At 27.3% G+C, this 23,051-nt stretch overlaps 1 protein-coding gene and 1 long non-coding RNA gene across 2 annotated transcripts; both read left to right on the top strand.

The window, feature by feature from the left end:
- Positions 1–954: 954 nt before the first annotated feature.
- LOC136080128 (uncharacterized) lies at positions 955–1,473 on the top strand. The gene has a single exon (XM_065796738.1). It carries the CDS (start codon positions 955–957, stop codon positions 1,471–1,473), a length of 519 nt encoding a protein of 172 aa, XP_065652810.1.
- Positions 1,474–8,077: 6,604 nt separating this feature from the next.
- On the top strand, positions 8,078–22,764 carry LOC136079946 (uncharacterized). The gene is made up of 6 exons (XR_010638333.1): positions 8,078–8,598; positions 14,246–14,398; positions 15,563–15,759; positions 16,315–16,455; positions 22,247–22,297; positions 22,428–22,764. It is a non-coding gene; the product is annotated as an uncharacterized LOC136079946 (long non-coding RNA).
- Positions 22,765–23,051: the final 287 nt, after the last annotated feature.

Below are 23,051 nucleotides of genomic sequence, written 5' to 3'. Positions count from 1 at the left end.
GAAAAATTTTTAGAAATTAAAACACTTTTTATTTAGCACCAAACTTAATTTTCCAATTATTTGCCTTACAGAAACATGATGTCGGGATAAGGAAGTTGAAAATGACTCTAATTTTCAACTTGATAATTTTAAGATTGTCCATCAAGTTAAAGGCTCTAAAAGAACAGGCGGAGGAGTGTGCGTGTTTGTGCATAACTCGTTAACTTTTAAATTACGCATGGACCTTTGTTTGGTGACTAACGATTGTGAATCTTTAACGATTGAAGTTATACATAAAATCCAAAAAAATGTAAATCTGAATGTTATATATAGACCACCTTCTTGCAATATAAAATTGTTTCTTAAACAATTTAAAAGTTTCTATTACAAACATTGCCAGTTGTGGGAAATGCACATACTTTGTGGGAGATTTTAATTTGAACGCACTGGAATATGACGCAAATAGAAACGTTAGAAGTTTCTACAATATTGTATATCAAAGTAGTTTTATTCCAACTATTAATAAACCTACTAGAATTACAAAAAATAGCTCCACTTCAATAGGTCAAATTATAACTAACAATTTCTGTAACATAAAAATTAAAACTGGAGTACTTGTAAAAGACATTTCAGACCATTTTCCGGTTTTTATAATATCAACAAAACAAAAAATCAATCAAGTTTCCGAAAAAGTAAAAATTACTAAACGAATAATCAATGAAGCTTCCATTGTTCATTTTAATAGCCTTTTATTTTCCACAGATTGGGGACCGGTCCTGAAAACTACAAATGTTAATATTGCTTATAACAGTTTCAATCAGATTTTTCAAAACAACTAGAATAGAGCATTTCCTAAAATTATAAAACTTATTAAAAAAAAACATTTTAAAATCCGTGGATAACACCGGGTATCATAAAATCATAAAAAAAAACAACGCCTCTATGAAAAATTTATTAAAAAAAGAACCTTTGAAAATGAGTCGAATTATAAAGACTACAAACGATGGTAAAAAAAGTATAAATTGTAACAGTCTTCCTAAAAAACTTATTATAAATAACTGCAAAATTGTTAATGAATCTTTAATTGCTCAATCGTTTAATCATGCATTTGTTAATTCAGGCGTAAATTTAGCATCAAAAATTAAATTTAATAAATCAGATTTTAAATCATACCGAACCGCTAATAATGCCATAATAGAAAATAATAAATTAACTGAAAAAGAATTATTAAATGCTGCCTCTAATTTAAAACCAAACAAAGGTCTAGGCGTTGACGATGTTTGCAGTAATGTATTAATAAAATCAATTTCTAATTTAAAATTTCCGCTTATGCATATTTTTACTTTGTCTCTTGAACAAGGAATCTTTCCTGATAAACTTAAACTTGCAAGAGTGGTACCAGTCTTTAAATCTGGAGATGATACCAGCATTTCCAATTACAGACCAATCTCTATACTACCATGCCTTTCAAAACTATTAGAATACATTATGTAGCGTAGATTATTTGCCTTTCTAGAAAATAACAATATTCTTTATAACAAACAATTTGGATTAAAAAAAATCACTCCACAGATCAAGCAATTATTCATCTCGTTCAAAATATTTTTCAGGCATTTGATGAAATAAATATACGCTAGGCGTATTTATTGATTTTAGCAAAGCGTTTGACACTGTTGATCATTATATTCTATTAAATAAACGAGAAAATTACGGGATTAAGCACTCAAATTTTAAATGGTTTTAAAGCTATTTGTCAAATAGGAAACATTACATTTCATTTAGCTGCGGAAAAACTGATAATATGAAAATATAATATGTGGTGTTCCACAAGGTTCAATTTTAGGACCACTCATATTTTTAACTTATATTAATGATTTAAGCAAATCTTGTAAGTTACTAGACACTATTTTGTTTGCGGATGATGCAAATTTGTTTTACGTTTGTCACGATGTTAAAATGTTGTTTAATTCAGTTAACATGGAACTAATAAAACTCGCAGAATGGCTTAGTGCAAATAAATTATCAATTAATTTAGATAAAATAAATTATTCTTTTTTCCATTGCTTTTATGAACGAGATAAAATCCCTTTGAAACTTCCAAAACTTTATATTGGCAGTCAATTTATAAAAAGAGAACAATCATTAAAATATTTAGGAGTACTCGTTGACGAAAACGTTACTTGGACATATCATATACATTATCTTGAAAGTAAAATCTCAAGAAATATTGGCCTACTTTATAAAGCAAGGCCATTTTTAAATCAAACTAGTTTAAAATTGTTATATTTCTCCTTTGTTCATAGTTATCTGAATTACGCAAACTTTGCTTGGTGTAGCACAAATCAAAACAAAATTAAACAACTTTTTAATAAACAAAAACATGCAATGAGAATAATATCTAATGTAGGCCGTTTTACTCACTCCAATTGGACTTTATAAATAGTTCTTTAAAGAACTATTTATAAAGCTGAGTATACTCAATGTCAAGCAAAAAAAATTTTTCATTTTTTAATTTTCATGTATAAAGTTTATAAAGAACAACACTAAGCATTTTTAATTAAAAAATTAAATTCTGTTAATTTTTTCTGGATCTCTACCGTTTTTTTCATCTTGTACTTTGTCTATATTTTGCCTATTTTTAAATATTTACTCAAAGCATCTTTAATTCTTTCTTTTTCAGCTTTTCTTTTTGCAGTTTATTTTCTTTTTGCACTGCCACTTTCGTAATTACTTCCTATATCTTTATCTCGCTTTGTCGGTTTCCACATTTAGTCTATAAAATAATACCTAATGTAAAAAAAAGAAAATTTAGTATACCTAATGTAATGTAAAAGATACCTAACACTAAAATAAAAGAAATTTTAATACACTCTAAAAAATATATTTTTTTTTCTTATTAAACGTTTTCAGTAAATAAGGTACAAATTTTTAAAAATAAAAAATATAATTAAATAAGCTGTGTTGATTGAATGTCTCGAAGTTGACATAGAATACTTGTGAAATAAACCTTTGAAGAACAACTTTGTTAAAGCTTTTTGATTCTATTATTTTGATGCTTTTCTTTCAAACGAAAAGATCAAAAAACAGCAACTTTTTTTAAGATGATGCTGTTTTATTGCTTTAATTCTATTTACATATATTTAATAGTATTTAAGTATTCTTTAAAAATCTCAACAGAATTAAAAAAGTACATATTTTTTAGTCAAATTTTTATAATCAAGTTTATCAATTTCAAGAAAAGCGCATTTTTTTAAAAAAGCAATAAAACGTTCAAGTTGTTAGATGTTACTTTTGTGGAACAACAAAAAGTAGATTATCTGTAAATAATCTGAGTTAGTTTGTCTTTTGAGAGTGAGTATTTAATATATTTCTAGCTTTTCTTACTTCTCTCAACTACGATGTAAAAGATTCACAAAATAGAAAGAATAAAATCTTTTTTTAGATTAACAAGTTTTGTATTATTTTTGTAAAGTGTTTTAAAGAAACAAAGATGTTTTATGTGAAAATATTGCATACAAAGGCAATTTTAGTGGATGTGTTTGTGTTTGAAATTGACTTTGACTGAATATAAATTTTTTAAAAATATAGGAAGATTTTTATGTATAAGGCTTGCATTTAAATCGTCTTTATAAAAGGTACACGTTACAAATACACAAGTGTTAGTTTATAATAATTCATCTATAAATGATATTAGTAAACACATTTGATCACATGCACCCAACCCCCCCCCCCCACACACACACACACACATACACATTCAAATAGCCCACTTAGCAGTATTGGTTGAAAAATACGGTATACATTCAAAACATTATAAAGTATATTTTAACTATATTTTTAAAAAGTTCAGATTTAGCAAAAAAACCTTTTTTCATTCTTTGCTTTTTGTTTTTCATTAATCAATAATGTTTTTAAATTAAGAAAAAACTTTAAAATAATTTAAGTATTCAATCAAATCTTTTTGTAATAAAATTATAGTTTTCAGAAACTTATAAAATTATAGTTTTCAGATATTTAAAAGTGTCCCGTTTCTTTTAGAGAAGGGGGTGCAAATTATATTTAACCTTAAACAAAGTTTGCTTACATTAAAATGCAAACAAGATGATAAAACAGTTTTGGAAAATCTTGCAAACAAATTATTATAGCTGCAACTATAGTTATAATAAAAAATCTCAACAAAGTATAAAAAAAAGTGTTTTTCAAACACTTTTTTTTGTACTTTGTTGAGTTTGATGGTTTGAAAATTCTTTAACAAATTTTAAATACTTTTAGCATTAAAGTACTCTAAATCAAATAGGCTCTAAAATTGATTTAAAATACTTTATTTGTCTTTTTCTATTCTTTTATTAGTTCTAAATGTCTCGGCGGGGCCCTTCTTGGCGCGGGGCCCACCAAGACCACGTTACTCGCTTCACCTCTTATCTGGCCTACATACATTAATAGAGATAACATAATTATAGATAGATATAAATAAAAGCAACAAGTAGATCACCACCATACATCACAAATAGTTTACTAGAAATATTTTGAGGTGATTTATTTAGAATCAGATAAATTGCATTATTATATGCATATGAATAGGATTAAATGAGTCTTTTTGAGCAAGATAAAAAGCTAAAAACCATAAATGGGACTGCAAAAACAACAGTCCCATTATTGTAATTGTATTGAGATGAACTTCCTACAAATGAGGTCATCCAATGCATCCAGAGAACGAATTCGTTTCTATATCATCGTACATGTTGTTTGAAATCAAATTTCCCAGGTATTTATATAGAGTAGAGTACGAGAGTACTGCGATAGTTAATGAAAAACAACAATTTTTTTCTCAGGCGTTTGAAACTTTTTAATAATATTTATTTAGTTTTTTTGTTTCTGAAAATATCATGTTTCAAAGCAAAACTAGAGTATAAGGCAAGTAAGTTTTTTGGCTGAGAGTACGCATAAGAAAGTATTATCAGCATAAAAAGATGGTTAATGAGAAAAGGATCCATTCAAAAGCCTTTAAAAGTTATATTAAGTAGAAAATGAAAAAATACATTGTTGTAATGGAACTTAAAGTCTCATGCCTATCGGCGATCATCAGCCATATCTAATCTTTAAATCAAGAAAAAATTGTTAAAAAATATAAAAAACAAAGCTAGTTAATCTGGGTAAGTTGGTTAATCAGTCTCGTCGAATTAGGCAAATAGAAATTTGTTTTTATATCTGCAGTTTGATACTATTTCACTTTTTAATTTAAAAGATTAGCATTTTGGAGATAAAAAATTCACACATTTCATTTATGCTTAATTCGCAGGATTTTTTGGTAGGGTTATAAGAATTGCATTGTTTGATTATTTTCCATTTGGCAACTGGGTTTAAATTTGCATCTTTTAGTTATCAAATTCCCTTTGATAGTTTAGTGTCATTTTTGTACTTAGGGATATTGAAGAACTTCAAATGGTTGGCATACCTATTTTTAAATGGTGCTTTGCTTATACCGATGCAGAATCTATTGATAGAAGTGTGAGCATGATCGTTGAACTTAAAGTTCTAACTATCGGCTTGATTTTTAATTCAAACTTGATCATAAATAAAGATTAACTAAATCCTTGCTTGATAGGTAAATTATTTATTCTTAGGGTCAATAGTAAGATGCTGCTTAGACAAATTTTTAGCGCTGTTGAGTAGTATTTTTATTATTGAAGAGTAGAAATCAATAATATCAAAAGTAAGGAACTTATAAATATGTTTATCTCTTATAGAATTGAACCAATTTGTGACATCTTGTGTTTTTTCCACTGGTTGAGATGAAATATGTTCACAAGTTATAACTTTACAAGTTTTGTCGATTTCAATTAAATCCAACTGTCCAATTATTAAACAGTTTAATAATTTGACAGTTGGGTTGTTTAAAAAGTTTTATTTATGATCTTTTAATTTTATAAAACAATTTGAAGATGTATTAATGCCAATTTTATTGATAACGTCGTGATTCTGTAAGATGTGTTTGCCATCTTTATTTATTTGGTTCGTGATTTTTGTATTCAATTTTTTTGTATATTGAGGTGATAGCGTTAATTAACAAATGGGTGTAATTGACTTTAGATATAATTTTTAAAAATTCGATCTTTTATATGCATTAGTGTAAGTAAGATTACTATTGCGTATGGTAGATATGTCATCTTTAAATTTGTTTTGGTAACTATTCTATATTTTACGAAATTCGATGTTTCTTAGACCTTATTTCTTTCAATTGTGTCATATCGGATATTTGTTTTGGATAATTTGCTGTTTTTACAATTATTACAAAAAATACTAATTTTACTTTTTTGATCATTATATAGAATATAGCTTTACATTTAATTTTTTTAAATAATACTTTGGTTTTATCAACTCACAGTGTTTTGTAGTATTTTCTCGATTGAATTGGAATGTTCTTGACTGAATAATTCAAGTTAGTTTTGTTCATTGTGTATACAACTTGGTAGGAGTGCTCATCATATAGAGTTAATTATTGTATCAAGATTAGGTACAAAACCTCTTGTTCGTTTAGGAGTGATCAATATAATGTAATTTGTTTACAGAATAGATCAATATATATATATATATATATATATATATATATATATATATATATATATATATATATATATTTATATATATGTATATAGTATTAGATTATATTAAAAAATACAAGAGAGTGATGGAACTGAAAGTTTTATGCCTATCGGCAAACATCAGCTATATCGTCGTTTTGTAATCCCATAAAAACTTTGTTTTTACTTTTGCTTTGTATTTTGTATTTTTAACGGTTTTTTCTTAATTTAAAGAATAGATATGGCTGATAATTGCAAATAAAAATGAAACTTTGACGTAATGATAGTAATAGAGAAATAGCAAGAAAACGAATAACTTCAGAGATTAGCTTCAGGTATATTTTAAAGATATTTAAAACAACAGGTGGCATCTATCGTCATGCATGATTGGAAAGATTGAAAAACAACTGAGTTTTGTCATATAAGGACCAGTCCGTGGTTATGCTATCGTGGATTTGCTGACGCATTGAACAAAAACCGTGAAAAACGTATTTTGTCAATTCGTTTAGAAAAGTTTAAAAAAAAAAGGTGTTTATGCAGCTACTAGAAAGCCTTAGTTTGCGGCTAGAAATCGGCTTACAAGATTAAGGAGATAGTTGGTGGGTCTTTAGAGAAGTGATTTTTATTTATAAATAGAAAAAGCAAATCTCTTATTAAATTATTTAAATCGGAAAAGCAAAGTAATTGTTATTTTCTACCGAGGCTGCTAAGTGGCAGCGGGAATGTCAGTTTTTGAGGCTGTTTTAATTTTAACGGAGTAAGGGTGTTATATTTAAACACATTAAATCAACCAACATACATAAGTAGAGACTAGAGAAGTGCATGGTTCTATCAATGGTCATGCTGATTTATCGAAACAAATGGTGGCAATTTCAAAAAGGTTTACGCATGTTCACACAACTCGCACAGTAAAAGCACGGATATAAGAATATAAATAGATTTATTGCCCTGGTAAGCTCTATGACCAGATTTAAATACAATCAAATCTATTTGGGCTTGGATGAAATACAATCAAACGGATGAAATACAATCAAATCTATTGGGCTTGGATGAATAAAGAATTAGTCAAAGGTGCAAATACAATCCATAAATAACCGAAAACAAGAATTAGATAATTTTTGAAGATGAGGGGGATATTTTAAATACTAACTTAGATGTTATTTTTGTTGCCTTATTTTTTTATATATTGCCTTTTTTATTGATATTTTTTATTATCATGTTTGATAAAGTTTTTATATACAATTTTATGTTTTAGTAATCTATCCAAAACGCAAAACTTGTTTTAAAAAGATTTTTTTCGCAAACAAAAAAATTCTTTTGTTTGCGAGATATCGTCTTTAGTCTTGATTTTATAATAGTTTAAATATGCTATAAGTTTTATAATAGATCAAATATGCTTTAAACAAAGCATATTTGATCTATTATAAAACTTCTGCGCCTATATTTTCGAAAGCACTTTATAAGTGCTTTTATTTAGACATTGAGTCACTTCACACTAAAAAAAAAGTAAAATTTTCTACATTAAGGTAGGATATACCCTTAGTAAAGTATAATTTTCTAACTTTTAAGGTAGAAAAATATGTTAATTCAATGATAAGCCATACAATTTTCTCTCTTTAAAGGCATAACTTTCTACCTTAAAAGGTAAAAAATTACACCTTACTCAAGGTATATCACATATCCTACCTTAAGTAGAAATTTCTACTTTTTTTAAGTGTGCATGTATGTTTGTAATTAGGCTCTTTTATAATTGCACACAAATTTTTACTTGATCAAAACACTCTACTCTAGAAAGTGACAAATATTTAGTGAATCATTGTCACTATTTTATGTCACTTAAGTATATCCTTAAAATTAATGGTTCATGGTTTTTGAGAGGCAAATTGTGTTCTTGAGAAAAGTTTGTGTTGTATTCACATGTTTATAATCTGATCGAAATATCTTCATTGATGTTATGACCGAAATAGATGTATCAGTTTCTTTAAATAGATGAATTAATTTCTTCAACATGAAAAAAATTTCAATGTTCAATGTTCAAGTAAGTAATTCCTTTATTTAAATACAGAGTAATTTTTAAGAAAGAGTTAGCTTCAAAGAATGTTAAAAATTGTGTAAGATTTTCATCACCATCTTTAAACACCTTTACGTTATAACCTGCTAGTGACATTAACGAGAACCCAACTTTTTCTAAACCTTTGTAAGTTATGTTTTGTATTATTATAGACTTTTGTAAGTTTGTTTATTTTCTTTTTAATGTTAAATAATTAAATTAATACAATATAACTAAAAAAGGTTGTGTGTGCACACATATTTTTGTACTATTAAGGCTGTGTAACAAAAAATTACTGCAGAATTTAATATGTTTTGATATTTAATTTTAGTATTCACTCAGATAAACTAACATAACCCCCAACTTGCTATTTCTTCTTTCTGCTATGCAAAGAATGAAACTGACTTTAGCCTTCCAAAAAAGTTCAAAACTAAAGGAGTATATTATGGATTTTCTTTTTGATCTAATGAAGCGAGTATTAGTAGAAGTACTTTGATTACTATTTAAATTTTTATTTTCAATTTTAAAAGTATACATATAACTTTACTACTCCTCAGTATCAGAGTTTTGCTATTTTACATTTATATATACCTATCTCTTCAACAATAAAAAATATTTAAAATAAAGTGTGCTGTTGTATCTATGCACCAAAATAAATGATTTCCAAGTACAAGTAACTTCTACGAAATAGCGAATGATATTTTTTTAAGGTACCCTTTTCTAAAACCTCGTCACTGCAACGACTCTGTGAGTATTCAAATGTATAAATAAAACAAATAATACTAATGGTGTTAGGAAATTATATAGCGAAATAAGTTTATTCTTTTGTCAGGAACTTCTTGTGCATTTGTTAAAGGTAAAATTTATGCGCGTTAGACGACCTCTTATAAATGATGAACAAATTTTAGATTTTAAGAGAAAATAATCTGGAATTAATTATGATTGTAAGCGGAACTCTGAACCGTTGATTGATTCGACTAACCTATGCCCAGTAAAACTTCACAGCCATCATTGTCTAAATATTCTTTTGCTTGTATGATGATAAATAAAAGTTTTTTTTTTTTTTTTAATGATTTTTTGCTCAACGTTTTTGATGGAAAAAGTAGGTTAATACCAGTGGTGTAACTAGGGGGAGCACAACCCCGCAAGGCGGGAGGGCCCGGAGCTTAGAGAACCCCGCGAAGATTTTATTACGTATTCTTAAATGAAAAACAGATAGTTTTTCTACAATAGGAACTCTATTATAGAATTTAATTTCAATAGAAATTCTATAATAGATTTAGTTTCAATAAAAGTTTTATCGGAGAATTAAATTTCAATAGAAATTCTATTACAGATTAAGATATTTAATTTCAATAACAAATCCATTATAGAATTTCTATTGAATATTAGTAAACATTAGTGAGTATTAACGTTGCCTATTATAGAAATACCGCGGATATAATTTAGTACTTTAGTATTTGTCGATAAAGTTAGGTGATTTCGAATTGGAAAATCAAGTATAAATTATTAAATATTATTATATTTAGAAGATAAGTGCTTTTCTTTTTATATGCATTCATGCAAAGCAGTAAAAATCATATAATTCTAATTTTTATTACAACAAGTTGAGTTATCAAAATGTTTAGCTATTAGGTAATAAACACGTTGTGTTTATAATATTGGTAATATTTTTTAACTCCTTGTTAAAAAAATCTTGCAATTTTATTCTAGCGATTTAAAATTTCCTATATAAGTTAATTACTGAGATCTTGAATTTTTAAATCAAAAAATGTATATAAACGCGATACAGGTAGAACCATGTTTTTGTGTTGAGTACGCATTAGGTTTTGCTATAGTACGAGGATAGTACGAATTAACAAAGAAACACAAATTATGTGCACATAATTGATATAAAATTAAAAAGGGTGGACTAAAAATACAATTAAAAGAACAAATACAAGTTAAATTTATTATTTATTCAAAAATATTTAGCTACATATATTTATATCTATAGGTTAACCCTATAGATATAAATATATGTAGCTATAACATAGATATAATTGTTCTAATAAAACATTTCACTTACAAAAGCATGAACTCAAGAAGAACTTGTATGAGTGGAGCCAGAAATAAGAAATTAAAAAAGAAGGCTCATGATAGATTACGTAAAAACAATAAATAGATATCTTTATTTTTTACATCAGTAGAACAGAAACCTAGTAAACTAGTTGCAGATAAAAATATTAATGTCGTTACTAGTACTTCTCAAGCCACCCAACAAGAAGAATTGTTATTTGTTTCAATTAACTTAGAACACAATGAAATTTCGAAAGATCATAATGAATCTCGTTATAAAAATAATGCATATATTTTCTCAAATCCTAACAATCTTACCACTGCAATGCAAGTTAAAGAAACAGATCCAGAACCGAATATATTTCAGGAACTAAATACATTAACAACAGATATGAGATATTTTAAAGGAAATTTTCTTGATGATAGCACAAAAAGATTTATTATTTCCTCTGAAAGATGTAAATCATTAGGACCATTTAAAAAAGATCCTTCAAAAAATTGTAGACATTTTTCCATAAATTATTGCTATTGTGCATATAAATTTGGTCAAACACAGCGATTTTGGTCCTATTATTCCAAAGTTCTGGACTCAGCATATTGTGAACCATGTTGGTTATTTTCAAATGATAAAAATAACCAATAGCATATGGGAGTTTGAGACTGGAAAGGGTTAAGTAAAAAAATAAAAAGTCATGCTAATAGCCTAAGACATATTGAAGCATGTCAAGTATACAATCATTGGAAACAAAACAGGACACTTAGTGAGGATACAGAGACATTAATTCGTCAAAAAGCTTCATTTTGGAAGATGGTATTAGAAAGGTTATTTAACATCACCTTAATGTTAACAAAAAACTCACTTGCATTTAGAGATTATAGTGAAGTGTTGGCAGATGAACTTTACAATGGTAATTTTTTGTCTCATGTTTAATTGCTGTCAAAGTACGACGATACAATAAAACAAGTACTCAATAAGCCTAAAGGCACTATAAATATCTTAGTCCAGCTATCCAAAATGAAGTGGTTCAATGTTTAAGCCAAAATTTAGAAAAAACATTATTATTCAAAATAAATGAGTTTGCCTTTATTTCTATTATAGTTGACACAACGACGTATCTAGAAAAGAACAATTAAGTTTAATTTTTCGATACGTTCACATAATTCGCAAACAGGACACTCAACCTTGTCAAATAGAGATTGAAGAAACATTTTTAAAATAATAAAATAATAAATAAAGGATCATTCGGCAGTAGGTTTAACCAATCAATTGTTAATATTGCTTAAAAATAAAACAATAGATTTCAAAAGTGCCATGGTCAAGGATATGACGGAGCTAATGTGATGAGTGGCATTTATAACGGAGTTCAAAAAAAAAAAAAAATATTCAGCCATCTGCACAAAATGTTCATTGTGCGAGTCACAATTCCAACCTGATTATAAATGACGCTGTTTCTGGTTGTGGAGAAGAAATTTTTTGATAATTTTACAAGAAATTTATTCCTTTTTGACAACAGTATTAAAAGATGGGATTTGGTATCAAATTTTAGCGGGCAATCGGAAGTAACATTAAAAAAATTAAACTTAACAAGATAGTCTTTAAGAACTAATTTTTTATTAGCTATAAAGTACGGTTTTAGATATAGTTAAAACTTTAACTGAAATTGTTTTAAAATATTCGAAAAGAGTAGAGCAAGCTAAAGCTCTAAAATTAAGGGAAAAAAATATCAAACTTTGAATTTGTTTTTATATGCGTCATTATGTTTCACATATTAACGAATGTAAATTATGCTTCAAAAAACTTATAAAAAAAGTACATAGATCTAAACGAAGCGGCCACGTTACTTGCTACTCTTTGCTAAACTTATTATTTGGTACTCTGAAATTCAAGTTAAAAGATTTTAGATCAAATTATGATTTATTTAAATTAGAGGCAGTTACTATTGGCGGTAAGTGGTAAATAAAACCAACATTTAAGGTTAAGAGGCAGTCCAAATATGCGACACCTTTTGATGATTTAATTGGAAGTGATTTAAACAAATGCGCTGAAAAAAGTTTTCAAATTAATGTTTTTTATTGAACCATAGATACTGTTAACGCGAAAATAAGTGATAGATTTACTGGAATAAAAAAAATTTCAAATCTTTTTAATTTTTTGCAACCTCAAAATTTAATAAAATTGTCTAAAGATGATCTAATTGAATCAGCTAAATTATTATAACATAGTTACCCGGACAATTTGACAAAACATTTTCCAACCCTATTATTTAATGCAATCATTTTTGTTAAAAATGAGATCACAGAAGCAACTACATTAAAAGATTTAGCTGACATACTGCTCATCAAATACAGTTTTATGGAGTGCGATTTTTCAGACACAAAATATTGCTAATGATGACAATACCTGTGACAGTTGCAAGTACAAGATCTTTCAGCAAGTTAAAGATTATCAAATCATGTTTAAGAAACAGCATGTCTCAGGAGCGTCTCAAACATTGTGCAATTTTGGCAATAGACAACGAAAAAGCACAAACATTAGAATTAGACAAAGTAGTTGCGGAATAAGAAATCAAGAAAAGATTATATTTAAAGTAGTTCAACAAATACAAAGCTTCTTATTCTTCAATTTTTTTCTACTCTTGATAGCATTCTAAGAATTACAGTCTTAAGATAGTAAAGCTATTATAAAAGTAAAAGGTCTACCATAGGCAGAAGTGAGGTAAAGTTAGATTTTGCTATTAAGTATGCATCTTTTAAACATTATTTCAATGTTCGTTCATTTTTATAATTATTTTGAGAAAAGATTTTAGATTATTTCTCAAATTTATAAAATAAATATTTTTTATATACTTAATCGTGCTATATTAACTCAATATAAAAAGCAAATATTGGATATTTCATTTGTAAGTATATTTTGAAAAAATTTAGTGGAGAGCCCTATTACTTTTTTGGCGGTGAGGGAGGGGGCCCGAAATTTATGATTATGCCACTGGTTAATACAAATAAAATTTTCATTGTTTTTTCTTAACTTATAACATTTGTAAGTAGCGCTAATATCAAATATAATTGTCATGCAAGCTTTTACGCAATCGTCATTCAAACTTCATAGGTGGTTTACATGACGTTAATTACTACTTTTTTTAAACAAATTTTGGCGGTACATCAGCATCAATTATAAACTAATCTTTAATTTAATTATATAAAAGTTCATAAAAAAATACTATATTGTAGAAAATTATAATTATTATTCAGTGGTTTTCGTAAATTTAGACGCATTCATATTTGAGAACAGAAATTTTTAGTTTTTTAACGATAAAACAATAACGAAAAAAAATTTCGGTTTAGTTTTTTTTTCTATTTATTAGATAAATACATACATAATATAAAAATTTAAAGAAAATTACAATAAAAATACAAATACTAAGTAATAATTAGGTACAAATACATGGTATTAAAAAAGTAAGACAAAAAAAAATTATTAAAAAATTTAGACGCACGATTTATTAGGAGGCGTAATTTATCAACCAATCAATATTTTGGTACCCGCCTTTTGCTTTAATACAACTAAAATCTCTTCTAGGCATCGACTCCACAAGATTTTTGCACATCGCTTCTAGGACCCTATACCAAAACTCCTTAAGGACGTTCTTCAGCTGGCCAAGTGTGGAAATTTGAAGTTTTACCAATTCAAGGTCAATCCAAGCCCAAATGTTTTCAATCGGATTCAAACCAGGTGAGTATGGAGGCCACGGTATTGTCTTGATATTATTATCGTTGAACTGCTCATTTGTATAGTATGCAGTATGTGCAGTAGAGTCATATTTTTGAAGTTTCCATACCAACACCTTTGTAATTGAAGCATGTCAAGATTCCTATTGAGCCTCCTCCACTTTGTACAGTCGGTCTAATGTACCTGGCTTAATACTTTTTATGAGTCATTCTTTTGACTGCTATGCTAGATTTGCGATTGATAAGCTCAAAGTTACTCTCATCACTCCACATAATGTTTTTCCATTGTTCTGTTGTCCAATACCTTCTTTCACGACACCATTTTATTCTCCTTTGTTTATCATATAGACGCAGGAGCGGTTTCTTCAAAGCAGAGTAGACTCCAATCTTGTATTTGATAAGTATTCGGCGGATTGTATTTTGAGAAATAGATGTATTTTGCGTTGTATCGAATTCTGTGGTCAAGTCTTTGTAACGAATTCTTGGATTAGCTCTGACAGCTCTAAAAAGGGCACTATCGTCCTTTCTGGTAGTTGACAAGGGTCTACCTGGCCTCGTTTTCTCGCTGGCACAACCAGTGTGAAGAAAGTTTTGCTTTGTTGTCCTACCGCATTTCTCAGAAACACCAATTAACCTGGCGATTTCTCTATTACTTTTGGTTCTTTCTTTGACGTGAGCAATGATTTGTCATCTTTCACCTTGAGTGATACGTCTTTTGCCCATTATTTGCGTCTTTATAGTGCAAAACTAACTTAAGTTTTGTTTATTTATGAAATAATGATTAACTAATTCCAGGTAAGTCTTATTTATATAAGATTTTTTGGCAAAATCAATTATTTTAGGCATATTTATGAGAAATATGGGAAAAAGACTACTAGTTAACTACCAATTAACAAGATATAAGAATTTTTTGGTTGTGCGTCAAAATTTATGAATAAAATAAATTCAAGTTTATCAATTATCTTTTTTAAGTTAATTAGAATAGAATGAGTAATAAACAATCAGTAAAAAAAATTAAGGTACTCTTTAATAGAGTTTCACTTCCTCTGATAAATTATATATCAAACATAGCGGTAGCACTTTTATTTTATTTTTATAGTAAGTATTTTCTTACATGTATGTTAAAAAAATGAGCGCGTCTAAATTTATGACAACCACTGTATTATAGAATATGGATAATGATGTATCAGTTATGATGATGAGATAATAAAAACCATGGCAAATGAATGTCAAAAAATGCGTCCTGATAATGAAATTTCAGCTCACCAGTTTGTCTAGTTAATCGAGGCATTAAAATATGCATCCGGAAACAAAAAGGCTTTTGATGTCCTTGATAAGTTTTCTGCACTTTACTAAAAAAAAGTTGTAAGTGGTTTATTTATGATATTTTTTCTTTATATTGGTTTGTTAATGTTGTTATAAAACTCTAGAGTTCCTAAAAGTAAGCTAAATTTTTCCTAAACTTTATGAACTTAATAGTTGTTTTGTGCAAGTCCTGATAATAATATACAATTAGTAATAAAATGTTTTTATTTGTTTTATAACTTTTATAAAAGAAATATACATTAAATATACATAAGCAAAATATAAAAATACATAATAAAATTAAAAATATAACCAAACCTACATAACATTTAAATTATTTATTTTTTGCATCATTAAAGACTATACGTAGGGTAGGAAGATTAAATTTTGTTGTTTGCGTTTATTGAGTTTCTATTATTAGTCTATTTTTAGTTATAAGTCTTTAAATTTTTAATCATTTTTTATAAATTTCATCATTTTTAATCTGCAAATTCACATATTCACGCTGATCTGGTATATTAATGCCTAAATTTGAATAGCCCCTGCAATGTTAGGATGAGATCAAAAATATAATTTTTTTTTTATATGGTGTTATTTTCTATATTTTAACTTTAGGTTTTTGCAGCAGCCAAAGCTATTGCAAATATAGACGCAGTCAATAACTGCTTGCTTTAAATGGGTCGAACGGAGGATGAAAGGAAGAAATTAATAGATTTAAAAAGATGAAAAACATTGCGCAATGGGGTACTTGATGAGGTTAGTGATAGTAATAATTTTTAACTTAAAACTTGGCCTTATATTTTAGTAATATAAGCTGCACAACTTCATGTCAGTTGCATGACAAAATTATGTAAAATGTTGCGGAAAAAGATTCTGTTTTATTTCTGCAACAACTGTTGTTCAACAAAATCGCACAACTGTTGTACAATATTTTTGCAACTTTTTGTAACCAAGCTTAACATTAAAATATATTTTCTATTTTTTAATTTTAAATTTCTTTTTCAATTTTAGCATAAATGAAAAACTTTTATGAATTACTACTCCCAAGCCTTCTTTTTGATGAAGTAGCAATTTTAACATAGCGCTAGTGAACGTTATTGATCATTATATTTATTTCAATGACTGCATATCATATAAATTGTTTTAATATTGAATTATTTGAATAAAAATTTATAAAAAAATTATATTTAGTACAATTTTTACTACTTTTTAACTCAATACAGTTCACAATTACACCGGTTCTTTCATTGAAAAATGGTTAATTTTTGGTTGACATGGACGCACAAATTAACGTTGAAACCAAACGTTAGATCACCGTTGAAAACAAACCAAAAATCAACGTTAGATTAACGTTGATTTAGCGTTGATTCAACCTACTTATAAACGAGTTTATAAACCTTAAAAATACAGCTTTTTGCGCCGTGACTCTTTTAATCCGAAAAAACATTTATTTTTTGTACACTATTGTGTTGTTGTGCTTAAAAAAAGAAACAATAATTCTTCATAAACTTATATTAACTGCCATAAAACAATATCTTATGCAATTTTACTGCAAACCTTGTTCTCAATTCCTACAGCTTTCACAGAATATTATTAGGAGTATTTGTTAACTTTATATTATAATACTAACTATTTTTATAGTATTACAAATAATCTGCTCTGTACCATTTTTTTAATGTAGTTAACTAAATTATAGAAACTGAAAAGCAGTTATTGAAAGCTAATAAAGCCAAAAAAATAATTTATACATTTTTATAACAAAAACATATACAAAATTGAAATAATTTTCAAAAAAATCTTGATAAAATCATGATATTGTTATCTTCAATATCAATATCGAATTCATTTGTATTTTTATCGCCTTCTGTCATCAAGCTCATTTTAATTTAATGCACGTTTTCCACGATCTAATCACTATGGTACAAACTTCAAAAAGTCTAAGTTATATCTTTGTGAAATGTCTTTTTACTCAAAAACGTCGGGTTACTACATCTAAATTAAAATAACTTTAAATTAAATTACATTTGTACAATCGTACAAATTGTACACAAGTATTATTATAATTCACATTGTTCACAAGAGAATGTGAACATTAAGTGATCAATAGTGGGAAAAACAGCAACTCATTATTGATCCGTGTCTAATTTACTTTATTATTGACTATGAAATCGTTTTGGATAAAAATACATTCTACATCAACATCATACATCAACGCATATACACACTCATAACACAAGCTTTGGATGCATCGCTTAAATCAAACAACCGTTTAGTCGAACCGTTTTCCTTGGTCCCCTGGAGGGTTAAGATATCTGCAATTAACTGTATTTATATATACATATATGTATATATACATTTATATGTTTATAATATATATATATGTACATATTTATGTAAATATTTATTTATATAAATATATATATATATATATATAAATATATATATATATATATATATATATATATATATATATATATATATATATATATATATATATATATATATATATATATATATGTATATTAGGGTGTCTCAAAAAAACAACTTTTTCACAAAACTGAAAAGGTTCGAAACATATTCTAGTTATAAACCATAAAAAAAGAAAAAAGCAAAACTTTAGGTCTTCAAACCGTCAGGAAGTGTTAGGTGTTGATTTCCAGTTGTTTTTTTAAATATTTTATATTTTGATAAATATAAGGAAGAAAACAGTTTATTTCGCTTTGAAATACTTAGTTTTATATTTTAAATAAACTTACATTTAATCAAAAATAATTTATACTAAGGAGTTATGCTGTTTAAATTGCTCTTTTTCATCTTTTTATCCACTTTTTGTCTATTCTCTTTAGAAACCACCATGATGTTTTGTCTCCAACTTTCAATATGACTGTCTGCTAGAAAATCTTGTACAAGACAAATATTTCTTTCAGAGCGGTCATTTGTGCACTAAATATTTGAAACAAAATCTTTAAACAACTTATAGCTGGGATGGAGATTAACAAATTTTCCATCAGAAATCCAAAACAATATATCTTGTATATTAGGATCAAGTATGAAAAAAATATACCAGCTGTTTTTCCCAACAAACTCGTGCAAATGAGTGTTCCTGTTAACAATTATATCCAATCTACTCTCTGGTTTCTTTATTTCAAAATAAGAAATATCCTCAGGATATGGATAGTTAATAAGTTTCTGTATCATTAAGATACTATTCTCTTCATTAGTTACGTCTGGATCTGCTAGTGATACAAAAACACTCTCTTCAGCCAATTACCACATATGTCGTAGAAGAGAATTTTTGAGACTTTTACATAATATTTCGTCTTCTTCCTTTCTTTCTTAGCTTTTTTCTACTTTAATTGCTCTTAGATCATTAGATGGTGCCTGGATTATTATAGATGACTTCAGAAACCAAGGTATATAAATATTGCTACAAAAGGTGCAATTGTTTTGACATCTTCTATCTCCTCCATTGACATAAATTTAAGTTTATTACGAGTTACTTGAAGCATCAATAAATATATCCCATTTGCAATAAATCTAGCCTCATGAAAAGCAGGGGGTTGATGAAGGTAGAAATTTGGTACTTCTTTACACAAATAAAAAGAACCAAGTTCACATAATCTTATATAGTCTGTTCTTATCTTGGGAAAAATTTCAGGGTAATGGCGTTTCGTATGTATTCTTTAGCCTCTTGCGCAATCTGGTACAAGTAAGAACTGTTTTTGAAAATATTTAAATTAAATCTATCTAATGAGTTAATGGGTTCATTGCATACCTGAAATTTTTCAGGCCAATGATTTTTAAAATTAGAAAACATTTTTTTTTGGTGTCTTTAATGTTAGAGCTTGCACTAAATGACTGATGTGTCTCTCATATATGTGTCAACGACATAAAAGCCACACAATGTGCTTTACGACAAAATCTACTTATAAGTTCAATTGCTCCATTATGGGCACCAGTGTTTGAAGCAATTGTGTCAGTACAAACGGCAAAATTGTTATTTTTAATTTCAAACTCTTTAAGTAACTTTTTAATTTCTTTTGCTTGGTCTTTGCCTTTAGATAAATTTGTCTGGAGCACTCCTAGCAAAATATCACTACTACTATCATCCTCAGGGGCTGTCACGCTTACTGTAATCCTTTCCATTAACAGTAATATTATTTTTAAGATCCCATTCATTGGAGAATTCACTATCAAAGTGAACGAAGAGTTTCTCACCGATCAAAATATTTTTGTAATTATTTCTAATTTCTTCACCTTTGCTATTGATGGTATGAAATCTTTTTCTGTGGGTTCCTGATACTAAAAAAACAATATTTTTCAAATCATGCCCTGCATACTTCAGAATTGAAGAATAATTAGTGCATGATCCCTCACACCAAGATAAAAGCTTGCAGCGACTTCACTTGTAGCTTTTATTAATCCATCCCCTGATATTGAGAGGTGCAGCTCACAAGATCCTTTTTTTGTTAATGGTACAGAGTAATTTTTATCTTCTTCATTAGATACATCAAAAAATAAATCATTAGGTGAATTTGACTCAAAATGGACTGATTTTGTGTCAAAACCAGAGATAAAACCAGTTTCAAATAATTTTTTATCCTCTATGAACATTTCAAGTTTTTTATCTAACTCATTTATACGTTTATTTCTCTTCTAATAAATCATGTCAATATCCTCAGTTAAAGCTATTTTTCTAATAAACACACTGAACATAGTACCGCCCGCTTTATTATTTTTTTTGTTACTTGTTAAAATTTTATTATTTTTATAAATTGTTCGTTTTCTACAGATTATATAGGGAATGCAAATTTTAACGAAAATAAAAAAATCGGAATTCGGAATTCGAAAATAAATCTTTTGGGAATTCCAATTCAATAATATTTAATTATTGTTTTTTTGTCTAAAAAATGCTTTGAGGAAGCAGATATCAATTAAGGCTGAGTCTCCGAGTCTCGATCAAACTTTTATACAGAAGTTACCAGCAACTGCCAAATGGGCACGGGGCGTAAAAAAGACGTCCTTTGGACGTTCAATTAGTGTCCGTCCGTCCCATTTATATTCCAAACGTCTTTTGAATGTCTTTTGCGCGTCCAATAAATTTTTCGTCCAAAAAAAATCCAGAATGCTTTACTAAAATTAACTAAGTTAAATCAAGCAATTATCAAGTCTTATTTATTTTTTAAATTAAGAACATATTTTTAATACAAATGTCAAATCTAACTTTCAAATGTAAAAGGAGTTTTTTATGGCATCTTAAATTAATAAATCAAAACTAATAGACATGCTCTTTATAACTTATATATATTTGTATTTTTTATAAATTTAATTACTTAAGAATCGTTTTAATATTGATACAGAAATTGGTACAGATATTGAAAGAAATAGTTTAAAACAGAGTATATGATGTACTATATATATTTATACTAGGTATATACTTCGTTCGTGATTTAGTATATCAAGTATAATACTTGATATGCTATATTAAGAACCAAGTTCTGGCTATTTGAAAAATTTAGACATCGCAGAATCTCATGCAGAATTATATTTTTCAAAAGGATAACCTATTAATGATACATAGAGTTTATCCTGATAATTCAATAGAATTCAATATCTTTAATTGACAACGTTTAGATTGTGCTATTCAAAATAATAAGTACATTAGTTAATGAACTTCTTAAAATATTACAAAGTCAAGGTTTGGAACTTCGCAAAGATGCAAAAAAAAAATTTAAAAAGCACCTAGAGGTATAACTAAGTTATACCTATAAGCGTTTTTAAAATTTTCCCTGCATCTTCGAGATAAACAATTATCAACTGTTTTTGAAAAGTGTGGTGGTAATTACTCTTATTTTAAAATACAGCCAAGTATTAAGAACATTTTTATTTGAATTTTATTGTTGATGGTTTACCTTTATTTAAATTCTCTAGTAAACAATTGTGGCCAATATTAGCTTGCTTTGATTATATTATTATTTGTATCGTTGGCATTTATTTTAATGAAACCAAGCCTTATTCAGTAACTAAATACCTGTTTTTTTCTTTGAGCTAAGACATTATTAGAAAATGGTTTTCTATACAACAAAAAATATAAATGTAACTGTCAAGTCTTTCTTTTGTGCGATGTTCCTGCTAGATTGTTTTTAAAATCTCAAAATGGTTACAAATTTTGTGAAAAGTGTTCCATTTATGGAACTTATGGTGGAAGAATTGTGTTTAAAAAGGAAATTTTCTACCCACCTATCTCTAATATAAATTAGCTGTTATGACTGATTTAATTTTTTAAATTAAACTCATTTGTTAGAGACTTATCCTACTTTTTTGAAATTTGAATCTTCTCCAAAAAAAATCACAGAATAAAGGCTTTAATTGTACCAGACATGTCAAAGTTTGCTTTAAATAATCCTTTAGAAGATGGATGTAATTAATTTCTCTATTTTATTTATCGTTCTTTAAAAGTTCCGATAAAATAATCATAATTAAAAGCAATATTTACATTTATTATTTGATAGTTTTATTAGATATTAGATTGAAGTTTATTTTTTAGTTACTTATTCAACTTCAAATAAGAATGAGAAAAATGTATTTAAAGATGGAAGTGAGTTAATATTTTTTTCTATATGAATGAATTTTTGATAATTTATGGTTTTTAGTTTTAATATTTAGTAAAAAAATATATAACACAACATTTAAAGAGGAATTTCTATGAATCTATATATGCATTTTAGGTGGTTGCAGTTTCGGTCATCATATTCTTAATGGACCATTAGTCGCAGCCGCCAAAAGTGGATAACATGAATAACCACTATATCATTTGTTAAAATGTCATCGGCTGGTCGCTTAAGTAATTTACTAAGTAAACGATGAGTTTAACTCCATTTAACTGCTCAAAATGCTTGTATGGGTCCACTGCAAATCCATCACAATAATGTTTGCTGAGATAGTGTCAATATGTAGTCATTTATTTATTGACATATATTTTCAGGGTTCCCAATCCTCCTTAAAAACCTTAAATATCCTTGGAAAAAATGTTTTTAAACTACCTCAAAAAAAGTTAAAACTTGATTGCTCTTTTTATTTTACTTTTCTATAATTTTTACTTTAATTATTAATTAAAAATTTATTTATAAACATATATATGTATTGGTCAAATACATGTTTGTTTTTAGTAATACTATGCTATATTTTTGTTTTGTATTCCAAAAACTCACATTGGAGTTATATGTATTTAAATATGCGTTTAGAAATCTATAATTGATATGTGTTTGAAGTTTTGAGGTTTTAAATTAAAGAAATTTTATTTGATTAAATGTATTTAACCCTAAACTTGATTTTTTTTTTGCCTTCCTTTT

Source organism: Hydra vulgaris, chromosome 05, assembly GCF_038396675.1.
Source record: "Hydra vulgaris chromosome 05, alternate assembly HydraT2T_AEP".
NCBI classification, from domain to species: domain Eukaryota; kingdom Metazoa; phylum Cnidaria; class Hydrozoa; order Anthoathecata; family Hydridae; genus Hydra; species Hydra vulgaris.
This window is presented reverse-complemented; position numbering and strand designations above follow the sequence as displayed.

What these genes read in the sequence shown, in the direction of transcription:
- LOC136080128 (XM_065796738.1), top strand. Translation starts at nt 955, where the DNA reads ATGAGTCGAATTATAAAGACTACAAACGATGGTAAAAAAAGTATAAAT.